Below are 12,216 nucleotides of genomic sequence, written 5' to 3' on the forward strand. Positions count from 1 at the left end.
GAACGCCACCTTTTCACGGCGATAAGGTTAAGGAAACTGAGATAACTGATATTTATTCTCCAACCAAAGTTACGAAGACACGTAAAAACCCGACGTTTCGGAACCAGCTCGGTTCCTTCCTCAGGGGGGACTGCGGCGGCTTGGCAGCGGCCTCTTTAAGGCACTCTCGCGGCGGTTAACGACCCCACGCATTACCGAGGAGCGTAGCCCATGCGCATACACCGGGGGGAGAGTTCCGAGTGAACGGTTGATATTTTGAGTGGTCCTCTGTATATGCCACGACTCCAGTAGTAACCTCCTCCTCCACTTGGTTTCACTTTCGAGGATGGCGGTTCCGTTGAAGTCTATTCTGTGGTCAAACGTCTCTGCGTGCTCGGCGACGGCGCTGCGTTCTTTGTTGAGTTTACGGACGTCGTTGACGTGTTGCCTAATCCGTTCGGGGAAGTTTTTGGTCTCGCCGATGTATGACGAGGGGCAGTCGGCACACGGTATTTTGTAAACGACGCCGGGCGCCCTGTCTTTTGTTGGTCGGTCTTTCGGGCGGGGAAGGAAGCGGCCCAGCGTGCATGAAGGCACGTGCGCGATGTGCACGCCTTCTTTCCTAAAAATCCGAGCCAACGCCTCGCTGGCTCCCTGGACGTATGGGACCGACACGCGTTTTGGAGAGCTGTTCGTCAATGCTGGCTGGGAGTCGCGTAACCTCTTTTTCTCTGCGCGGCGGGCGACGGATCGAATGAAATTTCTGGGATAACCGTTTTTTCTGAGGTCCGCAATTACGCGGGCCTCTTCTTTCCGGCGTTCCGTGTCAGTGGAACATATCTTTTTGGCTCTCTGAAGTAATGTGGACACAACGGAGGCCCGACAAACGTCGGGTTTTTACCAGTGTTGTACACGTTCCTCTAAAACAGGAACGACAGCTCGTTCCTCATTCCTTCCCAATCTTGGAACGAGTTCCCGTTACGAGTTCCGTTAATGCGAAAGGAACTCGTTCGAGTTACATTTCAAAAATTGGAACGTGTCGTTACATTAACGTTACATTTGAAATTTGAATCAAAATATAGTGCTGTATAATCCTGAGGCGAAATAAAGTAAGCAATTTAAAGCTCACGTCAAGCTACATATATACTTTACGAATTATACATCGCCGGCAGCAGGTTATATGTAGATGAAAGGAGTCTAAAGAAACGAGTCTAGAAGAATTTTTTATAGACGACTGGTCGTACTACAGACATATCTAACTGCAACTTTCGTGCTCGTCTATGCCAAGTGCAACACATGTGGCACATTCCACGTGTCTTCGAATACTGTGCTTCAGATATTCAAGTAGAAATTTCCACACATGCATCAATATAATTAAGTTTCTTGCACAGGAAACCGCATCCGAACGAACGATACATAGGCGTTTAATGAGTGCTGATTCAGCATTGCAGTGGGAGGGGAAAATAATGTCCAGTGTACATATTCGCGACTTAGTAAAGTCCCTTGTTCGCACTCAGCAAGAGCTGCATCTCGATGTCTGTATGAGTAACTTTACTAAGGTGGACAAAACGAATCAGAGCGGTCAGAGAGGTGGACAAAAAAAATCAAAACAGGGTTAATATGCAGAAAACTAAAGAAATGTACAACAGTCCCGGGAGGGAACAGCGTTTTACGATAGGTAGCGAGACCCTGGAAGTGGTAAAGGAATACGTCTACTTAGGACAGGTAGCGACCGCGGAGCCGAACCATGAGACTGAAGTCACTAGGAGAATAATAATGATGTGGAGCACATTCGGCAGGCATTCTCAAATCATGAATGGTAGTTTACCGCTATCCTTCAAGAGTAAGGTATATAACAGCTGCATCTTACCAGTGCTTAGTATTTACCTACAGAACAGAAACATGCAGGCTTACAAAGAGAGTTCAGCTGAAATTGAGGACTACGCAGCGGGCAATATAAAGTAAAATGATAGGTGTAGCCTTAAGGGACAAGAATAGAGCAGAATGGGTCAGGAAACAAACGGGTGTTAAGGACATCTTAGTCGAAATCAAGAAGGAGAAATGGACATGGGCATTTAGCGCGTAGGAATGATAACCGCTGGTCATTAAGTGCAGCTGACTGGATTCCAAGAGAAGGCTCAAGAGGGAGACAGGAAGTTAGGTGGTTAGAGTAGTAGTAAACAACTTTATTTTTTTTTTAAACAACTTTATTAAGGTGGTTGGAGGAGATTAAGAAGTTTGCGGGTACAACGTGGCCGCAGCAAGCACACGACCGGGTTGATAGGCGGAACATGGGAGAGGCCTTTGCCCTGCAGTGGGCACAGTCAGGTTGATGATGACGATGATGGTATCCAACAGCCAAACCTGTTTTCTCGTCAGCACTTTGTTCGCAATGTTGAAGAGCCGCTCCATCAAGCGCTTGAGGGTACTGCCGTGTTGTATACAAGTAGGAACAAAGTCAACCGAAGTCGTAGAGGCGAGGGCAGGCTCAGCGGGCGCAACAAGAATGTAGCGCTGGATGTACGCGTATCATTTATTGCATGACAGACGTCATCGGTGCGGTGGCTGTCGAAATGAACTATAATAAATATTATACACCGATTGCCACGGACATAACTCGCATGTTGAAGGGAAGCCTGCTCAAACGCAAACATCGAAGGCGCCGGACAGGCGCCACTACGGCACCCGTGTCCACTGCGTTACGGTCCTCTTCCCCGCTATCCATGCAACTGGGTGTCAGAAGACAGCTTCCCTGCGCCCCCCGCGGGCGCCTTATTCAAGTGAGAGGAGCGAGCTGTAGATTCTTGCGCCACACGGTCGCCCATCCGACCTGTTCTGCATGATGTGCTGCGTGCGTGCGCCCGTTCAATGCCGAGGATCGTTTACAGAAGGAACGCCGTTTCCTCTGTCGTTCCTACGTAAACGTAACCAGTTACCGTTACAGTTCCACCGATACTCAATGGAACGGTGGCGTTCCTCCGTTCCTCCAAAAAGGAACTAGTTCCTGGAACGTCGTTCCTTGGAACGCCGTTCCGTACAACACTGGTTTTTACGTGTCTTCGTAACTTTGGTTGGAGAATAAATATCAGTTATCTCAGTTTACTTACCCAACCAGACAGACTTCTGTCTAATGTTTACCTTCAGGTTAAGGAAAGGCTTGATTGCGGCAAGCAATCAAGCCTTTCCTTAACCTAAGGAAGCAAGCTTCCGCGCCGTACTGCATTTGTTTATGAAACGCGTTAAGGTGCCAAAAAGGTAAGGAGGGCAAAAGATAAGGATAAGGTCGGTTTGTGAATACGGGCCCTAATTTTGCTTAAAGGCCAACTCCGGCGATTTTTCGAGGTCGATGGATCTTAATGAAATTCGCTGGGTACGTTCCTTTGCACGTTTCCGTCATTTATACCAAATTACAGGCTTGAGACATGCGCAGATTGTTTGCAAATGAATTTTAAAGATTGTCTGCAAACGCCCTCCTGGCTTCCCACAATTATCGGCAACATTGCGTCTGTGACGTCAGTATTGGGAAGGCGGCGGACCACTAACTTCGGCGCTTCGGCCGCTACAGCGAGCGACTGCTGTGCACAAGGTGACAGACAGCGTTGGTTTGGCCGGCGCTTCGCTGGTCGTCCCGGCTGTCACAGTTTTCATACTCCGCGCCGGCGTGACCGGCATGCCTTGCACGACTTCCGGTTTGTTCGTAACAACGTCTACGTCATACGTAGACAGTACACTCGGTTGGGTTTCGGTTTCAGTGTTGCGCTTTTTTTGCTTATTTAAAATTATTCTTCAATTTGCCGAGTATTTCTGCTATCGGGCCCGTAACAGGAGCGTCTCAGGAACATAAAAGCACCATTACTTTGACATGACCAAAAAATCGCCGGAGTTGGCCTTTAACATGGCCGCGCCGATGCGACCACGACACGGTGTCTGCGCCGCAAACCGGACAAACGGCGGCCATTGCACACATGCTGTTAAAAAAAAAGGGAATAAATGAACCCGTTTCGCTGCACTTTCGATACCTCCGGTATTGTCGGGCGCTGTTTTCTTATTCTGCAGCGTCAAACGAGTCGTTGCCAAAGAAACTGGAAATGACTATACTCGGCGACAACTTATCTTGGCATTGGAGCGAAGGCTACGGAGGCGGGGCATCCGCACATTTGTGTTACTACGCAAGTAGTTCGGCATCTTGCAGCCGATTTCAGTTCCAGTTTCGGTTTCGCTTGCTCGCATCGCTAGAGCGTTTAGCACCACGTCTACATGCAGAATGGGAACATCAGTGTGCGTAGATGCATGTACCTACTGTACTGTATATTGTCACAGGGTTGTTACATTGACGAAGGCAGCAGTGGGCGTGTCGAAGATGAAATTCTTTATTTGGCCGAACTTGTGGGCGGGAAACGAGTCAGTCAGAGCGTCGTCCGTCAATAATTTTGACAGTGGTGAAGCGTGTCGGCTTTTATATATGTTCTATCGAATGTTCCAGCGTTATCGCTGGTGGCCACGTATTCTCTAGACTATTCGCGTACCGCGCGCAATCTTAATGGAAAGATCTAAAACAATCGTGACGCTTCTGGAACATAGCATCGCGGTCTGCGCGGAGCATTCCACACAGTCTTTGCGGGTGAACCCCGAAGACAACAAAATTAGACACATGGGAATATGAGGAACGCCGCCAAGCGCACACTGCAGCCTGAATACGGTGTTTGCTCGATTGTAACGCGATCACGAGTGTAACGCGAGGGGCGACTTTAGGAGCAAAAATTTGGAGAAAAAGCTCGCATTGTATTCGAATAAATACGGAATGCAAGTACCATGATGCCGCTGAATTGGGTTTAGATTTAGAGAGAGCTCACGCTTAATTAAAAAGAGACTGACGCAGAATATTTTATCAAGCTTCGCTGGTCACACACCTTCATAGAGCGCAGTTTCTCAGCCGTAGAGATTTCATTGCGCATGAAGTAGCTGTGCACTTTGCGTCGCAATGCTGCCAACGCAAACGTGTAATAGCGCAGCAGCCGCGTCTTGCCGGTGATGCGCTTCTCACTTTGGCCCGAGAAATTCAATTTCTTGCGCTTCGGGGAGGCAAGTTGGGCGCACAGAGCTTCAGCCCTGATACGCTTAACTGTTCGCTCACTCACTCCGGTGAGCTCGGCGACAGTCCGGCACACTGCATTTCCAGACGAGTCACGCTGACGGCGCCTCACTCCAGCGACGACATTGCAGATAACTTGTGTGGTCTGGTTTGATAGCCACTTTCTGTCACACTTAGAGTACAGCTCCTTCGGAGAACGAAACGGCGAGTTTGCGGCCGCACACGGTTCAGGCCAACGGTTCAGGCGGCATCGCAGACGCCATGTTTACTGAGACTCTGAGAGAGCAGGCGTGAGGAAAATGTGGTGCAGGCGTGAGGAAAACGTGGTGCTGTCCAAAAAATAAAGACAGAAACAAACTTCAAGGTTACAATAACATTTTTTCACGAATGGCTTCCCATACTCGTTCTTTTTTTATAACGAAGAAATCTTTATTTATTCGAGCTAGGTAACTTTTCGAATTAGAAAATAAATATAGGTACTATTTCTTAGCGCGCGCGCATGCAGGCACTTTGGCTCTGTAGCTTCCACAGTGGTGCCAAGAAAAGTTGTCGCCGAGTATAGCCATTTTAACGTTACCACTCGCCGGTCTTATCTTCGTCGCCGACGCAACGGAGAACGGCGGCAGACCAAGCCAAGAGGTGATGCTGTGTGTTCTGAACTATTTTTCTTTTGTTTCTTTCCTTTCTTTCTTGCCACGACGCAACTCTTGATTTCGCGCGAGATTCAAAAAGATAAAAGCCATGCGGCACGTGGTGGAAGACACGCGAACTAAACGCCGATGTCCGAGAAAGCTGGATCTTTATATGCGCAACCAAAATTTAAAAGATTCGGGGGGGGGGGGTTGAAACCCCCTTGGCTACGCCCTTGATTTGCTTGTTAGCTCGATAGCGTCTGGCAACGCTGCCCACGTCACCCGTTGCAATTGGTGCAATGCTAAATCACTTGTATCTTATCCAAGTCTGCGTAATCTACAGGGAAAAGTCTTTCACCAGGCTTTCGAATGGCGCAATCTGTGTTACAATGACGTTTGAGTTTCGATAAATTTTTTTAGATAGCTTGTGAATTTTCCTATTCTTCAGATAGAAAGAAGCTACCATTTAAAATGCCGGATAATATCCTCTTTTTCTGCTTATTCAGAGAGGCCATTTCAGCTTCCAGACATCACGTGTTTTTGTAAATTTGCGAGCTAACTTCGCCGATGAGTGCATTAAAAGGCAAGCCCTTTAGAAATTGCCACGCTCCTCCCTCAGCGTAATGGCGCATATTGTTTCGTGGAAATATGTTTATTGATATATACGTCCTGAAAAGTAGGCACATATTCAGGGACAATAGCACTACTCGACAATTTCGACAGCCAAAGCCGGGGCAGGCAAATCGAAAAAAAAAAGACGGTTGGTGATGCGGTGAAATAAGCTTTATAGGAACACACCACAGCGCTATGAAGGCTCACAAGAGGCGCAAGTGCAGGTGGTGTTCTACTGATGGAAATGAGGTCCGCACAAATTTTTTCAGCACAACTTGAGAAGTGATCCTGTGTGCCACTTGCTTCAGTCGTTACGTCCCAAATGCCCGTAGATGCAATCGCCAGATGGTGCCTTCATGAGGAAGTGGGACAATGTTTTTCCACTTTTAAAAACACTCTCATGAGTTAGTGGGACATATATGTCCTATTTTTTTTCAGTGAGCTACTACTTACCCTCCCAGTAAAATCTCCTTACCCTCCCATGCCAGTTTTGGTTTACACAAAGTGGTGGAGGCGACCATGAGAGCACCCAGACGTAGACGGCTACAGACAGACAGACAGACAGACAGACAGACAGACAGACAGACAGACAGACAGACAGACAGACAGACAGACAGACAGACAGACGGACGGACGGACGGACAGACAGACAGACAGACAGACAGACAGACAGACAGACAGACAGACAGACAGACAGACAGACAGACAGACGGACGGACGGACGGACGGACGGACAGACGGACAGACAGACAGACAGACAGACAGACAGACAGACAGACAGACAGACAGACAGACAAATAGATAGATAGATAGATAGATAGATAGATAGATAGATAGATAGATAGATAGATAGATAGATAGATAGATAGATAGATAGATAGATAGATAGATAGATAGATAGATAGATAGATAGATAGAAACGCTCAAAGTGCCAAAGGTTCCTTAAGAAATGCTTCGCATTTTAAACGTTTCGAATGTGTAAGATACTTAGGCGTACTTTACGTTGCCATGTAATTTAGCCCAGTTTCGGTTTATGAATTTGGCGCTTTTAGAAAGAAAGCGCCACATTTATGTGAGAAGCTGTAAACAGTTAAATAGCAATAAGCAAACAACCTTCGGGTGTGACTTGCAGATTATTAGCAGCGTTATATTATATTTAGCGAGTAGTACATATCATCCACCTGGAGGCAAGCAAACATATAGTATCAATGACCGAAAATCATATTCCAGAAATAAACTTTACGCCCATAAAAACTCAAATCAACTGGACTCCACTGAAAGGGAATTAAGTTAAAATCAGTATTCACATTCTAGTTGCACAAATAAAACGCGTTGGTTTAAAATAATACTACGCGCGGGTTACAAAGTCAGGAATATGTCGTAGGCTACATGTTCCTATATTTGTGCCTAACCAACTGCACTATCAAATACATTGTTTTTTAGGGAGCTTTTATGAGAGGAATCTGAACTTCATTGCAGTCTCTCGCATGTCAACAAATGTTTCGCAGGTGCAAACGGCGCAAGGGAAAGGTCGACTGCTGCTCCGGGTCTTGCTCAAGCGGCGTCTGCTGCGGTCAACTGTCGCGTGCCTTCTACAATCGCCAAGCCTTATCGCCGTATGTTGTCTGTTTTGAAGCACGGCTGTTTCACTCGGATCACTAACGCATTTCTAGTAATGCGATAGAACTTCGAAGGGTTTAAAAGCACGCGGTACATCATACCTAAGCGATATATATTATTCATCCATGAAGCTCCCGAATGATGCGTTGAAGGGGTGCTCTTAAAAATATCCCTCTACAAAACCTTGACCTAACTAATCTGGCGCTGTTGCCTTCTTTGGTTGCGGCTCAGCGCTGGTCTTGTAACTTCTCCCTTTTTTGCCGTCATTATTTGCGCTGTAAAAATGAATGTATACCAACTAGCCCACATTGCGACGCTTTTACAGTTAGTAGGCAGGTCAATAGTCTATCACTGCTCACTGCCGATATGTTACGTAAGAACCTCAGAGAATCATAAAGCTATGCTTATGCTTTTTAGGTTGAACTGTTCTTTGTTTTTATGTTTTTTTAGGTTGAAATGCGCCTACTATATACCGGGTCAGAACACTTCGACGATGGGACGAAACCGACAAATACCTAGAAAAAACACTTCCTTCTAACTGATATTTCTTGGCGCACGTGAAAGAGAAACCGATAAACAAACACCAAGGTCGATACGTGTCGTTAGACCTGAGCACTAATAAGGCCACATGCAACCGCAGACCGTGCGTGACAGAAAATTTGGCTCTGAATTTAACGTATACATATATATATATATATATATATATATATATATATATATATATATATATATATATATATATATATATATATATATATATACAAATATATACATGCATATATATATATATATATATATATATATATATATATATATATATATATATATATATATATATATATATGTGTGTGTGTGTGTGTGTGTGTGTGTGTACCGTTACAAAACAGAGACGCGTCGTGGTTCAGTTGCCATGCATTTATTCTAATGCACGCGCACTTCTTCTTCGTCGCCTTCTCCTACCATCGCCTTGTTCATACGTTACACTTTTCCCCCTCCCCCCGAGAAAGTCGCAGTTCAGAAGGTACAAAATAACGCCGCAGTTTGCTAACATGAACAATATCAGAGCTTCTACCTAAAGGAAACACAGAGCGGTTGATCTCGTAGTTCACTGGTGAGATCTTGCGTAGAATCTTGTAAGGACCTTCGATGATGGAACTCAGTTTGCCGTTGTTGGGATGCCATGGTGTCTCGTAAAGGACAAAGTCACCGACTTGGAACTCAATCGCGAGAAATTTCCTATCATAGATGACTTTGTTCTTATTGTGGTAGGCGATGGAATTGCTAACCGCAGCTTTCCGCGCTTCTTCAACAGTTTCTTCTCGTTGTTCCAGAATAGTTGGATACGATGGAATTCCATACATCAGGAATGAAGGTGCGTAGCCGGTAACTTCGTGGGGCGTTCTGTTGTACTCGTCTATTATTTCCGGGAGCAGTTTTGTCCAACACTTCTGTGGCTCGTCATTGATCTTACATTTAAGTCTGGTTACAATGGTCTGGTTTGTCCGCTCATTCATACCATTGCATTGCGGATGATGAGATGAAGTGAAGAGCTGATGTATTCGGTTGTGCTTTAGGAACTGCTTAAATTTTCCTGCAGTGAATCCCGTTCCACGATCTGAAAGGAACTTCCTTGGTTTTCCCGCAGCAAAAATGGTTTTCAGGCATGAGATGTAGGCGTCACTGTTTTCGCTTTTATGAGCGAACGCCCATACGTAGCGAGTAGCATGATCAATAACCAAATGGATAAACCTTTTTGATGAGCCGTATCCAGAAAATCCTCCAATGGTGTCCATTGCGAAGAGGTCAAAAGGCTCTTCAGCTGGAGGCAGTGATTCAAGTGTCCCATACTTCTTTGTTTTCGTCTTCTTGCATCTCTGGCATGTATCGCAATGCCGAATATAGGTGGCAACATCGGTTACCATATCCGGCCAATAGTATTGTGGAGACAGGAGTGACAGTGTCTTCTTCACTCCGACATGCCCGAAATGTTGATGTGCGTTCTTAAGAATGGTAGGGCGCAGTTCATGTGGCACATATATCTTCCTTAGTCCGTTTCTTTTGACGATGACTATGTTGTTTTCCAATGAATACGGTCCTCTTGGGTGCTCATTGGTGCATCGTTGAAGTTCGTCGTGTGACAGAAGTTGAACTATGGGGGCTCTGGAGAGTGTATCCGCTTCTACGTTGCTTACGCCTTTTTGATGTTTGATGTTGACTTCATACATTGACAGCTTTAAAGACCACCGGAAGAGACGACCTTGAGGATTCTTAACATTTTTCAACCAATGAAGTGCAGAGTGATCCGTTACGACAGTGAATGGCTTTCCGTGAAGGTAGCAATGCCATTTATCAATGGCATCTATAATGGCAAGGCATTCTCTCTCTGTAATAGCATAGTTCATCTCATGCTTCAGTAGTTTGCGGGAATAATAGGCAATGGGATGTTCCTTCCCTTTGTCGTCAGGCTGCTTCAGCACTGCACCAATGCCTTCGGCAGACGCGTCACAGTACACAGTACATGGTATAGAAGGATCGTATATGCGAAGCACCGGTTCTTCAGTCATTCGCTCCTTCAGTTCCTGAAAGGCTTGCTCGCATGCTTCTGTCCACGACCACTTGCTGCCTTTGCAGAGTAGCTTCGTAGCTTCGTGTTTACAGTGCCCAGGAAACGCTGGAGATCTTTCTCTCGTTTAGGTGTCGGAAATCTGAGTATTGCAGCCACGTTACTTTGCTTAGGTGTCACTATTCCACGTGAAATCTTGTGGCCCAAGTATTCAATGCTGGATCTTGCAAACTGGCACTTTTTTCGTTTTAGTCTTACGTTCTCGGTTTTAAGAGCTTTCAATAAAGCCTCAAGGTGTCGTATATGATCGTCAAATGTCTCCGAGTATACGACCACATCGTCAAAGTAGTTGTTAACATTAGTGAGCTGATGTTTGGCTATTATTGATTTCATGGCTCTTTCAAATGTAGCCGGAGCGTTCTTTAACCCGAACGGCATTACCAACCACTCATAATGACCATTAGCCGTGACAAACGCAGTTTTCTGAACGTCATCGGGATGCATTCGGACATGCCAGTATCCAGACGTTACATCCAACGTAGTGAAAAACTCCGCCTTTCCCAAGTGGTCAAGAATATCATCTATACGTGGAATTGGTTGATAGTCGGGTACCGTTATGGCGTTGAGCTTGCGGTAGTCAATGCATAGCCGAGTACGTCCTTCGCCCTTCTTTTCCGCTAAGATGACCGGTGCGGCGTAGGGGGACAACGAAGGCCTCACAACCCCTTGCTTAATGAGGGCGTCAACTTGTTTGTTAATCTCCGCTTTGTCTGCCTGTGAACATCTGTATGGTGCTCGATGAATTGGGACAGCATTGGTAAGTGCGATCCTATGTTGCTCAGTAGTGATGCATCCAATATCTGTTTGGGATTTCGAAAAGATCTCGTCATACTTGTTTAAAAGAGAGTCGAGCACTGCAGATTCACGCTCTGATAAGTTTTCCGAAGTCAGGGTGTTCATCAGCGGGGCTTCAATGGTTTGCTTTTCATTATGATCCGGTAGGTTCAAATTCTGATGTCCTTGCGTCACTGACTTGCTTTCCAAATTTACAGAAAGATTGAAGTACGAAGCGCTGTCTAGGCCAAGAATTAATTGCGTTCTCATGCCTCGCAGAACGTGTACATAAACTTTCTTTGTTACATTCCCAATTTGCAAGTGAATGTTTACGCGACCCAAAGTTCGAATGCTTGAAGTAACTTGCTGGACAGCGATGCTTGAGTCTCTCATCAACTGAAGTTTGAGCTGTTTGTACACATCCTCACTGATACAAGTAATGGTTGCTCCTGTATCAAGAATTGCAGTTACTGACCTTCCGTTGATGAGAGCTTTGAAGCGTATTAATGAAACTCTGGGTCGCTCTCCTCGTTTCCCGGTCTATTCTCAATAGCGGACACGTTGCCGCAGCGCGGACATTCGTTGTGCCAGTGAAACTGCCGTGGGAAGCCAGCAGCTGAGCAATATCTACATTCGTTTTGTGGAGCACGCGGTCGAGAAGTCAACGTTGGCTGCTGCGGTTTGCTGAAGAGACGTGAAGCTCCTGATGTAGTGCCTGGATTACGAGCAAAAGAAACTCCTCTCACCCGTTTTAAGGATGTCTGGACCCGTTGAGCAGCGGCGAGCCACTCTGATGACGAGGTGAAAGACAGTCCGGCGAGCGCTAGTTCCACATCAGGAGGAACACCGTCAGTCAGTCCAGAAATGATGTGGCACTCTTTAAG

The 12,216-nt window shown here is 46.0% G+C and overlaps 1 protein-coding gene across 2 annotated transcripts in view; it reads left to right on the plus strand.

Annotated features, from left to right (window-relative positions):
• The window catches only part of LOC119402404 (uncharacterized), a 347,414-nt gene that overhangs the window by 137,673 nt on the left and 197,525 nt on the right, over nucleotides 1–12,216 (plus strand). For both annotated transcript variants that reach the window (XM_037669544.1, XM_037669543.2), the window contains exon 5: nucleotides 7,824–7,931. In XM_037669544.1, the coding sequence (XP_037525472.1) occupies nucleotides 7,824–7,931 (108 nt within the window). The remainder of the gene's footprint in view (nucleotides 1–7,823; nucleotides 7,932–12,216) is intronic.

The sequence above is a fragment of the Rhipicephalus sanguineus genome, chromosome 8, assembly GCF_013339695.2.
Source record: "Rhipicephalus sanguineus isolate Rsan-2018 chromosome 8, BIME_Rsan_1.4, whole genome shotgun sequence".
In the NCBI taxonomy this organism is placed as follows: Eukaryota; Metazoa; Arthropoda; class Arachnida; order Ixodida; family Ixodidae; genus Rhipicephalus; species Rhipicephalus sanguineus.